General features: G+C 50.5%; 1 protein-coding gene across 3 annotated transcripts; it reads left to right on the top strand.

The window, feature by feature from the left end:
- Positions 1-3,772: 3,772 nt before the first annotated feature.
- Positions 3,773-19,188, top strand: ADAR (adenosine deaminase RNA specific). 3 transcript variants are annotated; one of them, XM_054292792.1, is made up of 15 exons: positions 3,773-4,065; positions 6,138-7,670; positions 8,788-8,974; positions 9,057-9,214; positions 9,609-9,750; positions 9,921-10,126; positions 10,341-10,497; positions 12,815-12,986; positions 13,997-14,090; positions 15,387-15,515; positions 15,622-15,755; positions 16,230-16,412; positions 16,829-16,941; positions 17,383-17,510; positions 18,575-19,188. In XM_054292792.1, the coding sequence occupies exons 1-15, from the start codon at positions 3,980-3,982 to the stop codon at positions 18,813-18,815; spliced, it is 3,663 nt and encodes a 1,220-aa protein (XP_054148767.1). In that variant the 5' UTR covers positions 3,773-3,979; the 3' UTR covers positions 18,816-19,188. The 3 variants fall into 3 exon arrangements, with proteins under 3 accessions (XP_054148767.1, XP_054148768.1, XP_054148769.1); XM_054292793.1 differs by lacking the exon at positions 3,773-4,065 and adding an exon at positions 4,826-4,990; XM_054292794.1 differs by lacking the exon at positions 3,773-4,065 and having other exon boundaries at positions 6,241-6,295; positions 6,397-7,670.
- The last annotated feature ends 1,322 nt before the right edge of the window (positions 19,189-20,510 follow it).

Here is a 20,510-nt window from a genome sequence, read left to right as displayed (position 1 = left end):
GCTGCTGGGGCTGTAGCAAAGCTCAGGTTTGCTCCTTGGCTGGGCAGCAAGGTGAGGGTTTGTGCAATCCCCTGGAGAGCTCTGCTGCTTCCCCAGCTGGGAACCTTAGAGAGCAAAGCAGGGAAAAAGGACCTTTCTGGAAGCAGCTCCTTGCTCTTGTGCCTATACCAGGGCCACAGGCTCAGAATGAGGCAGCACCTCCCAGGTATTACCTGCTCCATAAAAAAACACTGGAAGGAAACAAAGCATTTTTTCCCTCCTAGGGGAACTGATGCTGTGGGGTTAGGAAGATTTTCCATGGCAGTTCCCAGCTGTGCATGTGCAGACAGACTGGAGAAAGTGCAGCACTTAGAAGGACGTGGGAACCAGCTCAGCCCAGCTCCTCACTTCTCATATGAGGAGCCTGGAGTGTTTGATGGGAGCTTCTGCAAGGAGGCCAAACCCTAATTGCACCTCTTAGCAGCAGTGTGAGAGCACAGCCTGGCCCTGGGGCAGAGAGGGGATCAAACAGCAGCAGAGCAGGTGATAAACCACCACTCCCAGGGCTGCCTTCCCTTGGAAACCACCAGCAGCTGACTAAGAAGCACAAATCTCTCCTGCAGGAACAGGCTGTTTGCAAGAGCAAGGAAGTGATATTTTAGAGTGTCTAATAAAGGAGCTTAAAATGAAACTCTGCAGAACAATAGCCTGAGCTGGTAACTGGCACCCGAGCAGAAAGTCAGGCGGGGGAGCTGTGCCACAATTTATTTCCTCTCTTTTTCATTTCATAAGAGGGAAGCAAATCCAAGCAGACACCTGAGGCATCTCCAGCTGATGCTGGAGCTTTAGTGAAATGCTGCCATCCTGCGGGGAAGCCTCTGCTCAGCCCGGGGAACGTGGGAGGTTTGGGGCAGCCCCAAAGAAGCAGAGGAGCAGGATGAGACTCAGCATCCAAGTGCAAATAATGGAGCTTTTTCCAGCCTGCACCAAAATCAGCCAGGCAGCCTCGGGTAAGCTGCTTATCAGCTCCTTATCTCCAACACAAAATGAGTGTTTTCCCCATGCCTGCAGTCTCCAGAGGCTGCAGGAGCTCCTGTCACGGCCAAGCAGATGCCATGGCTGTGTTAATGCTGGGACTTCAGCAGCTGGAGGTCTCCTGCTCTCCCAGCCCGTTCCTATGGAAACAGGTTGGGAGCCTGCCAATTTTCCATAAAGAAGGAGAAAGAAGAAGGAGCTCGTGTGGATGAAGTGCCTGTTTGTCAGGTTTGGGGTGTTGCAATTCTAAAGGATACACGGCCCAACAATGCCAGCAGCACAGGATTTCACGAGCAGCTCTGTCAGTGCTGGAACCTTCCCATTCCATCTCCACAGCAGCCAAGATGAATCACATCACTGAGACTGGAGCGAAGCTTGGGAGGGATCACCAGCAATTAAAAGAGGGTGGAAAAATAAGGAAAAAAAGAGCAGATTGGGGAGTGGGTAGTTGTGTGCTCTGTGTGCTGTTCAGTGGAGTGGAGGGGAAACACTGCTGATGTGCATTGTGACCCCAGTGTTTGCCATCAGCCTCGTCCCAGGGAGGAACCTTTGTGCTCCCAGACTCTCCAGGAATAGATGTGACAGCTTCAGTGAGTGTGAGGAGCTCTTCTTCAGGCAAGGAGTCTCTCCATTACAGAAAAAACCCCTCACCAAAACCACACTATGACACAGAAGCCCCAAAATCTCTAAATCCAGAAATAATCTGAAAAAAAGAAATCCCCAAACCCTGAACAACCCACAACCTTCACTGAACACGAGCAGCAGCTGAGCCTGGCAATTCTGGGCTCTGACTCACCATTTCTGCACCCTGCCACTACTCCAGGTTCATTGAAATGCCTTTGAAAGCTGCAGGGAAGAGCCCACGGTGGGTTTATGGTCCCCACCTAAAGGCACACCCAGCTGCCACTCCACTGGGACACACAGGGTGCTCTGAGGAGCTTGTCTTTGTTAGTTTTGCCCATTCATGGACAAATGTAGGCAGATGGGCCCCTAAAATTCACCCAGAAGCCATGGCCATCCCTCCTGGCTCCCTCCACACTCACCACTCAGGCAGAAGAGGGTCTGAGCACTCCCAGATGATGGTCCTGCATGTGATAGTTGCTCACTGGTTGTACCACAGCAGCAGAATTATAGAATTGCAGATTTGCTGAGGTTGGAAAAGCCCTGTAAAATCACTGATTCCAGCTATTGATTCCCCATCACTGCCAAGGCCAACACTAATCCATCTCCCCAGGTGCCACATCCACTCCATTTTTGAACACTTCCAGGGATGATGGCTTCACCAATGCCTCTTCCAGTGCCTGATCACCCCTTCCCTGAAGAAACATCCCCTAACATCTGATCTAAACCTGCCCTGTGCAGCCTGAGGCCATTTCCTCTTGTCCTGCCACTTGTTGGCTGGAACAAGAACCTGACCCCCAGGACTGCTCCATCTAACAGGTCAGCTCCCAAGCTGAGGAGGTCCCTGGTGTCAAGATGACCCTGAGGTGTTAGAAAGTCTCTTTTTCCCAGCCCCAAGACTGAAGAAGCCCAGCTTTTCAAGATCTGCTTTTCAAGGTTGTTTATTTTTTCTTATCTGTAACATTCTTTCTCTGACCCAAGGAGGTCTGTCTAGCAAGTCAGTCTGTGGCACATTGACCACCCTTGGGGTGGTGTTAGCTTTTTATACTAACATGTACTAAATGTACATTATTTACAATAATTTCCCAATACCTATCACCTATGTTAGACAGTGTGTTTCTACTCTAAACCAATCCAAAAGTGCCACCATCACAGCATAAGATGGAGGAAAAAAAGGAGAAAGGCTGGACACACCCAGATTCCTCCATCTTACCTCTTGAACCCCCATTCTAAAACCCCTAAAATTCTACTTTTCCACCCTGTGGAATTCACTATCATTCTATTCAAACCCTTGTGGCTTGTAACTCTTCGCACAAAGTTGGTAATTGTTTCCATGGGTTAAAATCAAAGGCAGAGGTGTCTTTAACTCCGTGCCAAGGTTTCTGAGCCCCCTGCCAGGGTCTCGAGTCCTCCAGAGCAGCCAGAGGAATATCCTGAGTTTCCACACCAAGCCTTTTGGTTATGATCTACACATATAGGTACAAATACCACAGTGCCCACTGCCCAACAGGGGCTGCTGACAGCTGGAACGGCGGTACCGGGGCAGTGCCCGCTCCGATCCCGGTGCCAGCCGGTAAATGACACCCGGCTGTCATTGCACAGCGCTGTGCATCAGCAGGCAGGAACAATCTGTTCTCTGCCGGTGGTTTTATAATTTTATAACTCACACGGTCCGGATGGTGTCTGCCCGGGAAAGGGAGGATCCACCGGCAGCGGGGCTGCGCCTGCTTTGGGATCACGGAGGGGAACGTGTCCATTTGTGTCCGTTTGTGTCCCTATGTGTCCGTTTGTGTCACCACGTGTCCGTTTGCCTAGAAAGAACCTCGGACACGGTGGGATGTGACTTGCTGCACCTCCGGCATTAAAATAATGGATTAAAATGGGGGTGAGGGGCGTCCCACAGGAAGCCTGGGGTGAAAATGGAGCCCCGCTGGGAGATCTCGGTGAGGGGCACAGGGGATAAGGAAGTTCCAAGGGAGGAGAGAGCCCCTCCACAGACAGCCCATAGGAAATGGGTGTCCCAGGGGCCATGGGGGCGCACGGAGGAGGGGAGAAGCCCCCCCAGCCCTGAGGGCACGGCGGGGCCGGGGCCGTTCGGCGGCGCTCACGGCGCATGCGCGGGCCGGGCAGGGGGAACGCCATGTGAGCCGCACGGGTAGCAGCGCCCCAAGCCACCGCTCCCCGCGGCACAGCCGGAGCGGCGCTGCCTTTCAGCCGGCGGACTGGACGGTAGTGCTGCCTCTCCCGGAGAGGCCTAACTAAGCCGAGCCCCGCCGGGCCCGCAGCACCGGCACATCCGAGCGCTGCCCGCACCAAACATGGCCACGCTGGGACCTGGGGAAAGATGGCTGCCGCGTGGCTCACTGCGCAGGCGTCTGGGGCTCGCGTGCGTCATCAGCGGGCGCCGGCAGCGGCGGGAGCGGCGGCAAGGTACCGGGGCGTGGGGAGGGGGCGGCCGCGGGCCGGGGCCGGGTCCGGTCTCCGTGGGTATTTCCGAGCCTGTGTGTCCTGCAGCGGCCGCGGGCCGGGTCCGGGTCCCCGTGGGTATTTCCGGGCCCGGGTGTCCTGCAGCGGCCGCGGGTCGGGATCAGGTCCCTCCGGGCCCCCGTGTCCCGCAGCGGCCGCCGGTCCCGGTGGCACCGGGGGCTCGGGCCGCACAGGCCGTGGTGCGGTCTCCAGCGCAGGCAGCCCCGCGGTGTGACCGTGTCCGGGCTCCCCAAGGTCCCTGTCGGGACCGGCTTCCACAGGGCGGATATAAATAAAAGCCTCGACTCCTGGCTTTTAATGCTCGCCGCCCTGTATCCCAGCCCACCCTCCGGGCTCGGGGGCCTCGTCCGGTGCCGCCACTCCCGCCGTGCGTGCGGGGGAACGGGGTTTGACACGGGCGCAGGCAGCAGCCGTCCTGCCGCGGCCCCCGGGTGTCCTTTGGGGTGTAGCTGAAGGGGGCGGGCGCTCCCGGGCAGGCTTTCCCGGGCAGGTGCTCCCGCAGCCCCTCCCTCAGCCCGCTCCGGTGTACGGACCGGGACCCCGTCCCGGCGGCAGCTCCTGAGCGGCGGGGCTGCAGCGCCACAGGGACCGGGGGAAGGCGCTGCCCTGCCCGGTTCCCCTTCCCGCCGCCGGTAGGGAGCCTGCTGATCGCTGCCGAAGCCCAGAGCCCGTCTGGGAAAGCCCCAAACCCGGCCGGTCCCCGCTGCGAGCTCCCTGGGCGGGGCGGAGCGGCTGCTGCGGGAAACGAAAATGAAACGGAGCTCGCAGCCATCTTGGCGCTGTCCCGGTGCCGCTTCTGCGGCTCGGCCTTTCTTTTTTTCCCCCTGTATTTTCTCATAAAATAATTTGGCGTGCGGATGAGACTGAGGTAAGAGCGGTTTTGTTTTTGTTTTGTTTAATCCTCATCCTGTTTTTGCCCTGCCCTTGGCTCAGGGAGCGCTTGTAAAACGGGGTCACTGAGCAGGGGGCAGCAGTGGGACTCCCTCGGAGCTGCGGAGCTGGAGACCTGTCCCTCTTCACTCTGCCTTCCCCGTGTTTGTTGTAAAATTAAATCCTGGTAAAGGCAGCCGAGTGCAGTTGTTTAATGGAAATGAAATTTAAGTTGACCTTGAGGTGTTTGGTGAAGATGGGGAGCTTTATGAAGATGAGGCTTGGATCAGAAAATCTGATCTTTGTGACGAGAGATGGCGTAAGGAGGTCAAGGAGGAGCAGGCGGGACGGGGACCCGGCAGTGTGTGTATCATGTTCCGTGTCTTTATCCTCTCAGTTTTGCAGCAAGCGTTATCAGAAAATTACGATATGCTGGGCTGGATTCCTTACTTTTAAAAAGAATATTAATAGTTTAGTCTTACCCCTGTACCCCGGGGAGGCAGCACGACTTTGTGTGATAGAGTGAAATTTGGGCTATAATGGAAAAAAACTTGTTGTACCATTGCCAGCTGCACACCTATCCAATTTCTCCCCATGTTATCACTTTCATTCCCCTGTTCTGTGATGTTTTGCCTCTACAGGTCACATAATGTCCAGGGAGGAAAACACACTTGGCATTTCAGGCTGTTTTGGCCACGAATCTGAAAATAATTGCGAGCCTGTTGCAGCTCTGTTCTGTGTGACCATGCAGGTTGCTCCAGCTCCTTGTTCTCCTTTACCTCCTCATGCCCCCATTTCTCAGGTTGCAAAGTAGGTCTGAGATTCTCCTCTCCCTGGAGGCAGGACACTGGAGCTTGCTGTGTTTCAGGAGTGCATCCTGAGGCCACCCAGCCCCGTGCTGGAATCAAGCCTGAGAGGAACGGTGGCAAAGCTGCTTCTTGGGATTGATTTGAGCTGCTGGGCAGTCAGAGTTTGCCGTTTGTGTTTTTACAGGTCTAATTTAGACTCCTAGAAAAGTAGACAGACAATTGACGAGTGAGAAGATGCTTGAAGTGCCTCAGTAGGCGGGAAGCTGTTTAAACTGCATTTCTGGAATGCTGTCTTTGTGAAAAGGTGTTCTGAGCCGCTGTGTTTTCTCTCCTCAGGGCGGGAGAGTGCGGAGTGAGTGGCGGCTCCTGTCCCGGCTCAGCAGCAGCCTGGCTCCCCCCCGTGTCCCAGCAGTGCGCTATGAGCAGAGGCACTGGGCGAGGCAGAGGCTCCTGTCTCACCCAGCCGAGGCACCGCTACCCCAGCACGAACCGAGGTCCTTTTAACCACCCTCGTACCCTACAAGAAACTAACCAGGAACGCTTTTTACACCAGCGCTTCCTAGCGGAGCAGGACGCTGAAGTCTCTGTGTTGCAGGGACAGGGATCGCACAAGGAGTGGCGCACCCGAGGCGGGCGAGCTGCGGCACCGGCTCCCGCAGGCAGAGGTCAGCCCGGCGCTGCCGGCCGTAGCTTCTTCTCCAGCCAACATCCGCGGCTTGGGACTGTGCCTCGCTACTGCCCTCCGCAGCACCATCGGCAGGAGAGCTCCAGAAGAGAGTCTGACGCTGTGAGGCTGAATTTTCAGAGACTGTCTCTTGCTGGGCAGAACTATGAAGGAGAAATTCTGAGTGTTTTCAGGCAGCTCGGGGAGGGGAGGACTTGCACGGCTCATGAGCTGGCACGTAAGCTTAGAACTCAAAAGAAAGAGGTCAACCGTGTTTTGTATAAACTCCTCAAAGAAGGCAAGTTGCACAAAGAGGGAGAGACACCACCACTGTGGAGGGTTGCCAGCCCTGGTTCAGGGAGAGATAGAAGCCCCACTGACCACAGTGCCACCTGCACAGATCCAGCAAATTGTGAGAGCAGAGGAGGAGAGCGGAGCGCGTTTGGCTTGGGAGACACAGAGATGGCTGAGACAAAGGAGAAAATCTGCAACTACTTGTTCAGTGTGGTGGAAACAACAGCTCTCAATCTTGCCAAGAACATTGGGTTTTCCAGAGCCAAGGATGTTAATGCATTTCTTAGTGCTCTGGAAAAGCTGGGGGATGTCCACAAGCAGAATGCAACTCCACCAAGGTGGTCCCTGACAGACAGGAAACGTGAGAGGATGCAGATGAGGATGAAGGCCAGCACAATAATGCAGATGGCAGATGCCACACCTCCTGAGTCAGGTCTTCCCTCTTCCTTTGTCCCTCCACGTCCCCCAGAGGTGACTGCAGCTTCACCAGCAGCAGTGAAAGAAGAAGAAGAAGAAGAAAGTGCAGAAAATGGGCAGCAGCCTTTGGGGCAGGCTGGTCAGGGCAGTGCCAGTGACACAGAGGCAGATGCATCTGAGGACACTAAGCCTGACTTCTCCAGTTTGAATAGTTATGATAACTCAGAAAACAGCACGTGGACCACAGATGATATCCCAGATAATCTGAATGCTATCAGCAAGCAGCCTGATAAGTCAGAAGGCATCATGAATTCTCAGTCTTCCCCCAGTTATGCTGCCCAGTTTGAAACTGCTTTGCCATGTACACCTGTAGAGAAACTGATGGCTTGTCAGGAGAAGAACCCAGTGAGTGGCCTTACAGAATATTCCCAGTACACATACCAACACTGTGATTTTGTCATGCTGGAGCAGAATGGACCCTCTCATGAGCCACGGTAAGAAAATGTCCTGCCTTTCCTGAGCTCTTTTTCCATTAAATAATTTGACTTTAACTAAGTTCACCCACTCAACTGTCCAGAAGGGGCCTGCTATTAATGTTTCTTTCATTTCAGAAAGATTAGCCTAATTGATTCCTTGCATCAGCTTAAAAAATAAAGCAAGGCAAAAATTTAACCCTAGATAGCCCAGTCTTGGCATTCCTCATTCTGAGCAGAAAAGATGGGATTAATTTTTTCAGTAGGTCCCATCTCAATTAGTTGCCTTCAATTTGACCATATGGGGGAAACTGATATTTCTAAGGTGCCTCTCAAGATGCTCTCACCCTGGAAATGGTGTAAAGGGAGCCCAGAACAAAGTGTTTGGGGGCAGGTGTCTTAAGTTAAGCAAGGTGGCCCCACTGTGTACATTTCTGTGTTGTAGCAGGTCAGAGCCAGTTCTCTGAGCTGAGCATGTGGCATGACACTGCAGTTGGCTAAGTCAGTCCCTGGAGTCCCAGGGTGTTGTTATTTTGGTTTTGTTTGTTTGTTTGTTTGTTTTTTAAGAAAGGATCTGAATGGATTCAGCACCATAATCCCTCTCCAGATCTGGTTTGACCCACTCTCCTTGGAAGCAGATTTCCAGGGCTGAAGGATGGAAGATCAACTTGTTTGTTAGAGGTCACAGGAATGGGGGAGGCAGAAATGTCAGAGGCAGGAGGTTTATGTGAGGCAGCACCTTTCAAAGAGAATGCCAGAGGGAGGAGTGACCCCTGAATGACCAGGTGCAAATAAAACAGTGCAGGCTGCTTTTGAGCTTTCTTATTCCTGGCCAGGAGCCACCACAGAGCTGCTGTCTGCCCACAGCCATTACCTGCTCCAGGCACCTGTGGTGGAGCACAACAATTCATCTTGTTCTTCAGAACACAACGTGGAGCTGCTCCTCTGTTGTGAACAGCTCTGGAAATGTAATGATGTAATATAGCCTTGGTATTTTTGTCTTCTGCTCATGGCAGCCTGGATTTACTCTCCCAGCTGGGAGCTGGCTGTTTCTTCTCTAAATTCCAAGAGCAACCTGCTCTTGGAGCAGACCACACTTCTGCTTCTCACTGTGCCCCTTTGGTTTTCTCTTTCAAAGGTTTAAGTTCCAGGTAGTGATCAACGGGCGCCAATTCCCTCCAGCAGAAGCAGGGAGCAAAAAATTGGCTAAGCAGGAGGCAGCAGCTAATGCCATGAGGGTCCTGATGAGTGAAGTGGAGAATGGAAGGCAAGGTGGGATTAAATGTGAGGAGCCATTACCCTCCAACAGCTCAGAACCAGACCTGGTGAGTCCTGTTTTCTTTACTTTGTGAGGCTGCTCAAACACTATGGAGTCTGACACTGATTTCCTCCATCTTCCTGCTGTAGCCTTTGCAGCCAGAGCCAGAGCTGTCATCTGCAGCAGCTCCCCTCAACCTGCTTCCTGGGAAGCACCCTATCAGCATATTAATGGAGTATGGTCAAAAATCAGGGAACATCATTGAATTCCAGCTGCTCTCTCAGGAAGGCCCACCTCATGATCCTAGGTATGGCATATTCTTGTCAGCTTTGAGGGAGGGTGGAAATTCTTTCTTCACTGTCCTTCCCCTTCAGCTTGCTGCCCACATTGCTGGATTTGTCACTGACCTAGCTGAGTGCTTCTCTTAGCCAAGGATTCTGGGCATGATGTCTGGTTCCAGAAGGAGACCCAAAGCAATGCCCTTTCTCAGAGAAAGGATGCTGCTTCTTCTACCAGAGCAGGAGGGGGTTCCAGTCCTGTCCCCTTCCTGGAGGCGCTCTACTGGAAGTGTTTAAGGCCATCACAGTAGATTTTAGTTGGAGATAACCCAGAAGGATTTATCTGGAAGTGGGACATGGGGATAATAACCAGATTGAGACACCTATGGTTAACACTTTTCATGTACTATAATGTCCTGTCAGGTTCAGCTACTGTGTGAAAATGGGTGACCAAATTTTCCCTGCTGTGGTAGGAAACAGCAAGAAGGGAGCAAAGCAAATGGCAGCAGAAGTTGCTGTGAAGATTCTTTCTGGAGAGTCTGTACCCCATGTCTTGCCTGAACAGGTATAAAGAGCTTTTTTATATGACCCAAGTGTTTGGAATTGGGTGTCCCCCCCCTTTTATTTCCTAGTCTGCTGGATTTCACCCCACAAGGTCATGTGGGGCTGAGGTTTCCTGCACTAAATGCAGCTGCTCAGTGTTTAACAATCTTCTCCTGTCTAACTCTGCTCTAGCCTGTTGTGAAGCCCCTCAGTGACCAGTCCATGCACAATATTGCCACTCCAGATGAATCCAAAGCGGTGAAAACAAAGGGTGTTGGGGAGCTCATCAAATATCTGAACGTCAATCCTGTCAGTGGCCTGCTGGAATACGCCCGTTCCAATGGGTTTGCTGCAGAGTTCAAACTCATTGACCAGTCAGGACCTCCCCATGACCCCAAGTAAGTAGCAGCATCTGGCTGAAGGAAGTTTTGTGCTGCAGAAAGTTCAGAATAGGTGCTGCAGAAAGTTCAGAATAGCTGCTGCCTTTTGAGATGGCAACAGGGCTAGCTGCTGCCTCTGCCAAATCTTGTCCGTCTGAGATTCCCTCCTCTCTCCACTTTGAGAAATGTAAAAACCAAACTGAAATCCACATGTTTCTTGGTTTCCTTGTAGGTTTGTGTATCAGGCAAAGGTTGGAGGCCGCTGGTTCCCAGCTGTGACTGCACACAGCAAGAAGCAGGGCAAGCAGGAGGCAGCTGATGCAGCTCTCAGAGTCCTCATTGGGGAATCAGAGAAGACCGAGCGCATGGAAGGGATGAGCATCACTGAGGTGAATCTTCTGCCAAAGCTGGGGTTGTGTGATAGTGCTGCCTATCCCCCTCCTCTCAGTCCAACCAAAAAATGCTTTCAAAATCAGCTGTGATCCCTTTGTTCTCTGCAGCTGTTGATAACCTGATGTGGTTTTCCTGAAGTGGGTTAAATGTTTCCTCAGGGTACAGAAATACCCTTCTGTCCTACAGGCCTCTGCTTTAAGGCTAAATTATTATCAGATTCTTCCACAAGCTACTATAATATGTTCCTGTGGTAGAGTAGGAACATGCTTTTTTAAAATTATATTACTTTTTTATTATTTCTTCCAAATTTCTTTGTGCTGCATTAAAAATTGTGTGTCAGCTCAAATTCACGCATCAGTTAAACACAAAGCCCTGGTTATGTCAGGATGGCTGTCCCAAACTTGGGCTGATATAAATCACACTTAGAGTGTTGTGAGCTCTGAAAAGCCTCATCCCAGGCAGCACAACTGGGCACAGCAGCTGGGGCTCTAAATAGCAAAGCCATCAGGGAGGATTTGTCAGTCAGCAGTGCTAGAGGAGATGGCTTGGTCTGTGCTGGAATGACTGTGCACTCTCCTCACAGGCAGCCAGAGGAGCAATTCCTCCAAAGCCAGAACAGATTTCCTTGGCTGAGTCTCTGCAAATAGGCAAGTTGGTTTTGTTCCTTCTTGCTCAGGGTTTTCCCTGGCATTCTCAGGAGGCCATTCCTCAGCCTGTATAGCTTGTTGCTGTCTCTGATGTGGCTAAAGCAGAGCTCAAAGCCTTGGGTGAGGTTTTCCCAGAAATACCTGAAAGAACTTCACCCACCCCTTGACACAGCACTGCCCAAAGCTCAGAGTTTTCTGTGCCTTCTGCTTGGAAAGCTGTGAAATAGGAGTTTGCTGTAAGCTCTTGGAGATCTATTTCACACCAAGATAGCTCAGCTACTTTAAAAGGCATAAAATCAGCAAAACGGCTTCTGTGGCAGTGCTGGAAGCAAAAGAGTTTTAATAAAAAGCAAATTAACAAAACTCTTTACGAAGAAAAACCAATCCAAGTGCAAGAGGCCCTCCTGCCCCTAGTAAAACACCTCACAAAAGCAATTAGTTTCTTTATTCTCTTCTTTTTCTAGTAAATTGCCTAGGTGGGACTTTTTGGCTTCTGTCCAATCAGCTATCCTTAAGTTTGAAGTCCCCCAGGTCCTATGAGGTGCCTTTTTCACCTAAATGAAGAGTAAAACTTGTGGGCTTATTTCCTTTTTAAGGAGACAAAAGATAATTTTGTCATTCCTTCAACGAGGAGCACATTTCTGCAAAGCTGTGCTAAAGAGTGTTAGCTCATTCTAGAGTGTGGTCACCAAGTTGCTGTGAGGGTCCCCAGCATGTGGTGAGAGATGAGAATTGACTCCCAGTTCTCAGAAGGCTGATTTATTATTATATGAGATATGATAGTAAATGAAAATTATATACTAAAACGATACCAAAGAAAGAGAAAGGAGACATCAGAAGGCTAGAAAAGAATGATGATTAAAAACCTGGGACTGACCAGAATCCCAACACAGCTGGTCTGGGATTGGTCATTAATGAAAAACAATTCACATGCTGGGTAAAACAGTTCTCCAAATCACATTCCAGAGGAGCAAACCATGGAGAAGCTGAGGCTTGCCAGGAGAAGAAATCCTGGTGAAGGGATTTTTTATAAAATACCCCAGTGACACTTGAGCTGTGTGGTGTGACCTGCTCATGTCCTGTGCTGTTGTCCCATCCCAGCTCCTTTAAGTTTGAAGTGAAGTCCCCCAGGTCCTATGAGATGCCTTTTTCACCTAAATGAAGAGAAAATTTTTGGGCTTATTTCCTTTTTAAGGAGACAAAAGATATTTTTGTCACTCCTACAACAAAAAGCACATTTCTACAAAGCTGTGGTAAAGAGTGTTAGCTCATTCTTGAGTGTGGTCACCAAGTTGCTGTGAGGGTCTCCAGGATGAGGTGAGAGATGAGACTTGACTCCAAGTTCTCAGAAGGCTGATTTTATGATTATATAAGATATGATACTAAATGAAAATTATATGCTAAAATGATACTAAAGAAAGAGAAAGGAGACATCAGAAGGCTAGAAAGGAATGATAATAAAAACCTGTGACTGACCAGAGTCCCAACACGTGCTGGGTAAACAACTCTCCAAATCACATTCCAGGGGAGCAAATCATGGAGAAGCTGAGGCTTTCCATGAGAAGAAATCCTGGCAAAGGGATTTTTCATACAATACCCCAGTGACACTTGAGCTGTGTGGTGTGACCTGCTCACACACGTGTCCTGTGCTGTTGTCCCATCCCAGCTCCCTGTGAGTGGCAGCACCCTGCACGATCAGCTGGCCATGCTGAGCCACCAGCGCTTCAACTCGCTCACTGCTCGCCTCCAGCACAGCCTGCTGGGCCGCAAGATCCTGGCTGCCATCATCATGAGGAGAGGAGATCAGGGCCTGGGAGTGGTGGTCAGCATTGGAACAGGTATGAGCAGCTTCTTCAGCACACTCTGAGCTCCCTTCATGCTAGGTTTCCCTGTCAGCCGTGGTTTAGGAATGGCTGTTGCTCCAGGCAGCCTCAGAGAGGGTACAGAACGTTCCCAGGGCTCACATGGTGTCATGAGTGATCTGGTTTGAGAGAGAGAGAGAACAAAGCAAATGTGCCTGCAGCTATATTGCCCTTAATCTTTGCTTGCATTGCTGTGTCCTGCTCTGTGCAGCAGAGCATGGGTTCCTTATGTGCACACAATCCCCCAGCTTCTCCCAGCAGCATGTACCTTATCTCCCTCCCTGCTGTGCTGCCAGGCTTCTACCTGGAGTGATGGGCTGAAAAACCCTCAGGAAGGTACAGTCCCCCAGAACTCATGGCAGTTTAAGTCTGCCTGTCCTTAAGTGGCATCCTTTTATTTTCTTAACTATAGAATTTGCAGGGAAATCCCCGACGAGGGGAGAGAATGATGAGAAGGATTCTGTCTAGTCAGAAGGTTAATTAATCACTTTATTATACTATATTACATTATATTCCATTACATCTAAACTGAATCTGCCAAGCACTCAACTCTGCACACAACTGCACAGAATCATGTGACTCAGCCCACAGTCCTCACACACGCACACACACACACACACTCACTCTTGGCCCTGATAGTCCAAGGAAACAAAACACCATCACTGTGGGGTAACAATCTCCATATTGCATTCTACTTTGGCACAACACAGGCACAGCAAATAAGATAAGAATTGTTTTTCCTTTCTCTGAGGTTCAGAGAAAGTGAATCTCAGAAATATTCTTGGGAAGAATTGTGCCTTGCTTTTCTCTGTGAAGAGAAATGTGGTGACGTTTAACTGCTTGTGACAGCGATTTAATAGGCAGGGTGCTCGTGCTGGTGCTGCTGGTCAAGAGCCCAAAGAAATAAGATTGCCTCCCTCTATTTCTGAAGCCATTTTGACTTTGATACCTGCCCTAGTATTTAATTCTTTGTTTGATTGTTTCAGGTAATCGCTGTGTGAAAGGAGAAGAGCTAAGCTTGAAGGGGGAGACAGTAAATGACTGTCATGCAGAAATCATTTCTCGAAGAGGCTTTGTGAGGTGAGAAAAAGGGAAAACTCAAAAGGAAAAGGAGAGGGGCCTGTCAGGAGCTGCTCTCCCATTCTGGAGGGGTGTAGCTGAAACACACCCCTTGATTTTTGCTGTGCTGAGGGATGCTGTGATCCTCAGACACTGTTCATTCCTGTTGTTGAATAGAGGGAAGTTATTTCTGATAAGAAGGGGCCATACCTGAATGATGCCCAAATAAGAACTGAATGGGAGACTTGCCAGGAGCCCAAGGGCTGCATCTGATGTCCTCAATGTTAAGGCTCCTGCTGGGCTGATGTACAGGGAGCTCTCCAGCCTGGGGACAGCTCCTGCCACACCAAGCCACTGCAGGCTTGCTCTCCTGGCCTTTCTGTAGAAGGATTCATGAAAACATTCTGCATATGTTTGCTTTGATAATTAACATGTTTTTCAGAAGCTGGAAAGGGTTTTCCCCTTTCTGCACAACTAAACTACACAATTCTTTTCTTCCTCTTCCCCTCCCACATTCACTGTGGCACCTTTTAGTTTTTGAAACCTAAAGTGAGATGAAGCTGGACTGCTTGGTTAACATCTGTCCTTCAGTTATGAACAAAAAAATCAGCTGCTTCCTCCAAGCCTTTGTGTGCTGCCAGTGTGCTCTGCATTCCTGAGGAAGGGGAAGTGTTGAGGGCAGGTCCCTGGGAAGTGATGAATCAGGATTGCATCTTGCTTACTGTCTGTTTTCAGCTGTTAATCTTGACAGCAGTGGCTGCTCTGGCACAGCAGAGTGAACTCTGCCTCTCCTTGCGCCATCAGTCCCTGCACAGGCTCTGCTCAAGGACTGTCTGGGAGGCTGCAGTTTTTCTTTAGTCCTTGACACGATGGTGGAGACCTCAGGGTTTTCCCTGGCCAGAATCAGCCATAAAAGACCCATCAGTGTGAACTGATCATGGGCTCCTTCTAATACCACTTGAATTCAGCTGCCTGCAGGGTTGTTTACTTTTAATGCAAACTTGCTGCTGACTAAAGGTGCTGGTTGACAACCTTGAAGTCTTCTTCACACTGGGATCAGATGCATGAGAGCAGCACCTGGACAGGATCCTGCTTTTCTACTGCTTGTCCTCTGCATGGCAGAAAATCTGCTGGATTTTTTGTCCTTTTTGTACATCAAGCATTGCTGGCTTTCCAGGCATCCTGAGCCACAGCTCCTGGTGTCTGCTCTTCCATGTGGCAGGGATGAGTGATGTGGGACCCTGCCTGTCAATTGAAGTATTTGTTGTCTGAGAAGCAGAGCAACCTTTTGACAGGATGGTGTTTTCTTTTTTTCAGGTTTCTTTACAGTGAGCTGATGAAGTATGACCCATCTAATCCTTCCTCTGCAGACGAGAGCATTTTTGAGCAAGCAGGAGGACAGAAACTCAAAATAAAGAGCAGTGTTACCTTCCACCTCTATGTCAGGTTGGTGGGGGGGTGTTGAATGACTGGTGTCAGCAGCACTGTCATGCCCCTGGCCCTGCCTGTTTCCTTTGCAGTCAGGCCTAACCAGGGAGGGTTTGTTTTCTAGCACAGCACCATGTGGGGATGGAGCACTCTTTGATAAATCCTGCAGTGATCAGCCAAATGAGATGGGTCAGCCCCAACATCAGCCTCTCTTTGAGAACCCCAAGCAAGGCAAGCTGCGGACCAAGGTGGAGAATGGTGAGTGCAGTCACTCCCTGCACCATGGCGTGGCTTCAGTCCTCTCCTGGGAGCCTTTCTGGTGCTCCAGAGCGTCCTTACCCCTCTCTGTGGGCTGTTGTGGGATTTGAAGCATTCAGGAACCAGAAGAGGTAGATTGAAGGCTTTAGAGAGAATCCCTTTCCCCTTCCCAGGAAGGCTTTAGAGAGAATCCCTTTCCCCTTCCCAGCCCTGCCTATTGCACTGCCATGCTTTGTGAAGTTTGATGCAAAGCTCAGATCTAGGTCTGTGTCCTGCCTTTCAAGCGAAGTTCTATTCTGCTTCAGCCATGTTGAAAATTACTCATCAGTGTCCAATACTGAATGCCAGATTGTTCTCTGAACCTGGTGTCAAACTGGAGTTCACTCTGGGTTATCCAGAAGTTTCTCAAGCAGTTGGCTGATGGGGTTTTGATTTATTGACTACACAGAAAAGCTTTTTTCTTCTCTGGTGCAGGGGAAGGCACTATTCCTGTGGAGTCAAGTGACATTGTGCCCACGTGGGACGGGATCCAGCACGGGGAGCGCTTACGGACCATGTCCTGCAGTGACAAAATCTTACGCTGGAATGTTCTGGGCTTGCAAGGGGCATTGCTGTCACACTTCCTGGAGCCAGTTTATCTCCACTCTCTGACACTTGGTGAGAAACCCTCTGTCCTCTCAGGGTAAAACTAGGCTGCAGTGACAGATCATCTGATGGCAAAGTTTGTTTGTGGAGGGTGTAGAAGTAACAAATTGAAATGTCTTTCTTGGCAGAGCTGTTGAAAGTGCAAAGGGAATCTATGGATTTTAGGCTGTGGGTATGGTCAGTGTCTCTGCAAAGTTCTGGATTTTTAGGAGGCACATGTGACCTAGGAGAGTCAGACAAAAACTGCATGTTTGTGTCTTGAGTGAGAAGTGTTGCAGTCTTCAGACCCACGATACACATAGCTATGCTGATCCACATACTCTGGGCTTTCAGGAGCCTGTGAGCAGTGCTGCAAAGTGTTTTTGGGGTTTGGCCAGTCCATCACTGTGCCATCCTGTTTCCTCACACCTTCACCTCTGTCTCCACAGGTTACTTGTACAGCCAGGGTCACTTGACCCGTGCCATCTGCTGCCGAATGGAGAGGGAAGGGAGCACTCTGAAGGAAAAGCTCCAGGCTCCATATCGCATCAACCACCCTGAGGTACTGCAGCTGTGGCACTTCTTCATCTTTGCCTGTGCCTTTGGGGGTCCCTGAGGTGCTCTGCAGGGAGGGTCATTGTGCAGCAGCCCTCCAACCAGGGGCAAAAATTAGTGACCAAAAGCACAAAATCTTACAATCAAAGGATATCCTGAGTTGGAAGGCAACCACAATGTCTCATGAGGTCTAGCTCCTGGCCCTACATAGGACAACCCCAAGAACCTGCCCTCTTTGTGTCACCCCACAGTTTGGAGGTTACTGGTGTCATGGTTTGGCAATGTCTTACGCTGGAAAAAAGGACACTAAAGTGCCTCTCTAGCCTTCAGCTCAGTAAGAACCTTTTCCTTGTGGCTCTGGAAAGTTTGGGATGAGCTAAAACTGTGAGGGATGAAAGGGGCAAGAGACTGAGGCAGCAGGACCAGGCTAAGCTTCCTTTTTGTGCAGGTTGGGCGAGTCAGCGTGTACGACTCTGCAAGGCAGACGGGCAAGACCAAGGAGTCATCAGTGAACTGGTGTCTTGCTGATGAAGGAGAAGTGGAAATCTTGGATGGCACCAAAGGGAAAGTAGATGGGTAAGAGGAGCCTTTCCTGACACTGCCTTTTCCTGGCACTGCCTGGGGGAAGGGGGGCAGCTCTCAGGTGGGGAGTACACTCTGCACTGTTACAGCAGCCTGTATAGTGGATATTTTTTGCCCCTGATGAGGGGAAGAGAATGATGCATCTGACTGTCTTATCAGAAGGCTAATTAATTACTTTATTATACTATATTATTCTGTATTATATTACATTACATCTAACTGAATCTGCCAAGCACTCAACTGCACAGCATCTCCCAACACACACACACACCTATCCCTGATAGGCCAAGAAATAAAACACCATCACTCTGGGTAAACAACCTCCATATTGCATTCTACTTTTGCACAAACACAGGCACAGCAAATAAGATAAGAATTGTTTTTTCTTTCTCTGAGGTTCAGAGAATGTGAAACCCAGAAATATTCTTGGGAAGAATTATGCCTTGCTTTTCTCTGTGAAGAGAAATGTGGCAACACCCTACACATGGGGAGGTGTTGAAAGCGAAGGGAGACGACCCATCTTTGTTGATCAGCATTGAACTCCAATTTATTGATCTCACTTACACACTTTTATAGTGGTGTTAATTGAGCTCATGCATATTGCAAAATCCGAGCTCATCATAGGTCACAGATTACACATTAACCCCTCCTTTTGTTTTCAATACCTGTGGCTTGTTATTGAAACCAAGATTTATTTACTTTTCCATCAGCTGTACTTGTTATTGAAGACAGGCTTGAGAACTTAGCTGTTTACAGAAACAGGCTGTGAGAATTTGCTCCTCACAGCTGCCTTTTATATGATTATGGCATGTCTGAACAAAACTCTATAAGCCATTTCTGAGCAAAATTCTCCAACAGGGAGGGTTGGAGAGAGGAATTTTAAACAGGCATAAGCCAGCACTCCTGAAGGAAAACAAAATGTTTCCCCTCCTGGACCCTACCACTGAGCCCTGCCAAGCCCAGAGCTCCTCCATCATGGGATTTTCCCTGAGCCCCCTGCTTCTCTTGGCTCTTCTCTGTGTCCTGTCCCTCATTGCTGTCACTGTCTTCCTTCCCAGTGTGAAGCTGGAGGTGTCTCGTGTGTCCAAGAGGAAAATGTTCACCCTGTTCCAGCAGCTCTGTGCAAAGAACAACCGCAAAGACCTGCAGGGTTTCTCTGTGTACTCAGATGCCAAGGAGGCAGCCACAGCTTACCAGGCAGTCAAGCAGAGCTTCTTCAGCACGCTGCAAGAGCTGGGCTACGGCAGCTGGATCCGCAAACCCCAAGAGGAAGAAAATTTCTCTGTCCTTGATGTGTAAGGAAGCACTCTGCAAGGACTGGGGGGTGAATGTGCACAGGCTGTGCGAGGCTGTGCTCATCCTTCTTTCACCACGTTTTTGGAGTGGAATCAGGACTGTGCAGCGGTGTCCTCGTAGGCCTGGCTGCCTTGTCACTGTCACTCAGACCCTGTGTTTTTAAAATGTGCATGTAAATGATTCTCTTGTTTTTTAAAGCAAGGGCAGGCTCAGTCCCCATTTGCTTTTTTATAGTTTTGTCCCTCCTGTTTATTGTTTTTTAAAGAAGGCATGAGAAACCAGAGGAATTTTCAAGACTGTGAGCTTGAAACCTTTGGACCATGTACTGCAAATCCCTCTGGCAGGTTTTGAGGCAAATTTTCTTCTTTGAGATTAAAAAAAAAAGGAAAACTCAGGCTGTTTGAGTGTTTTTCTGTGTCTCTGTTGGAAGATGACTGGCAGCCCAGCCAAGCTGGGACATGGGACTGACCTCTGCAATGTGCAGCCATAGGACCAGCATAACATTCTGCATTAATAACAAAGAGGAAAGTTTCAGCAGTGTCGGCCGTGGGTGTGCTAATTCCTGCTGAGGTGAAAGAGGGCTGTGGTGGGGTTTGGAGGGGGACAGAGATGAGTTGGTGTGTGCTGAATGATGAAGGGAGCCAGGTGGAGTTTGGAATTGAGCCTCTTACTTCAAGCACAGGGCTCATTGGGCGGAGCTGAGCCCGTGAGGGCTGGGGCAGGGCCCTCCCAGCTCCTTCCCTCACTGCGAGCTCTGGGACAGGATGGGGTGTCCTGTGTCAGGACCCCAGTGCTGGCTGCAGGCCCTGTCCTGTTTCTGTCTGAGCCTGAGCCACGTGCCAGAGCTGCTGGTGGAAGAAGTAGCAGTGCTGCTGCCATCAACAGCAAGTTTATTGGGTGTTGTTGGAGCAGCCCCTTTCCCTGTACAAGGCAAACGCTGCCTTTGCTGGGATGAGAGCTCTCTGTTTCATATCAGACAGAGACCAAAGACCTCTTGGCATGGCAGTACAGCCCAAAGTGAGGAGCCCAAGGCTGGGAGCAGGACCCCAGCTCTGGCTGTGGCTCTCCACAGCACAGCCAGGCTGGGGCCAAGCAGGGTCACCACTGTCACATGTCCACCCTGCCTGCAGCTGCCCGTGGGCATCCGCTGCCAGGCAGAGCTGTCAGGGGAAGGAACTGCCTTGGCACCCAGCCCAGAGCAGGGCTGGGGGCTCCTCTGTCTGCAGCTGAGGCTGTGGGGGCTCCTGGTGTGCTCCCCACACCTTCCCAATACTGAAGATCTCCACTCCCCACTGGGGCACAGCAGCACCCCCCATCCTGCACTCACTGAGGTTGGACCAACAGCAGAGTTGGCACAGAGGTGGGATGAACTGGGACAAGTCCCTGCCATGGGGCTGCTTGAGGAGCAAAGCTCTTAACATTGAGGTATTGGGGTGCACCCCTGAGCTCCAGGAGCAGCAGCTGCAGCAGCTGGGATTTCTCTGGCTGCGTGAAGTGCTGGGATTTAAATTAATTTCTAGCGTGCAGCTTCCCCTGGCCCTGTGTGTTGCCAGGCCCCGCCACCACCACTCCCCCCAGCCCCAGGGATTAGTGGTATTTATAGCAAACACTCCATCTCACTTTTCCCCAACGAGGCCAATTCCTGCTGGCCAAGGCAGTGCAGGCAGTGCTGCTGGCCATGGTGGCAGCACAGTGACC

Source organism: Melozone crissalis, unplaced genomic scaffold, assembly GCF_028551555.1.
Source record: "Melozone crissalis strain CALT ecotype California unplaced genomic scaffold, PUWL_Pcris_2 ptg000114l_1, whole genome shotgun sequence".
Taxonomy (NCBI): Eukaryota; Metazoa; Chordata; class Aves; order Passeriformes; family Passerellidae; genus Melozone; species Melozone crissalis.
Note: the sequence above shows the minus strand (reverse complement) of the source record. Positions and strands in the feature narration are given on the sequence as shown.

Coding starts and splice junctions, on each gene's coding strand:
- ADAR (XM_054292792.1), top strand. CDS start 3,980: ATGGCTGCCGCGTGGCTCACTGCGCAGGCGTCTGGGGCTCGCGTGCGT. Junction 9,751..9,920: donor CCCATGTCTTGCCTGAACAG/GTATAAAGAGCT, acceptor ACTCTGCTCTAG/CCTGTTGTGAAGCCCCTCAG. Junction 16,413..16,828: donor TCTCCACTCTCTGACACTTG/GTGAGAAACCCT, acceptor CTGTCTCCACAG/GTTACTTGTACAGCCAGGGT.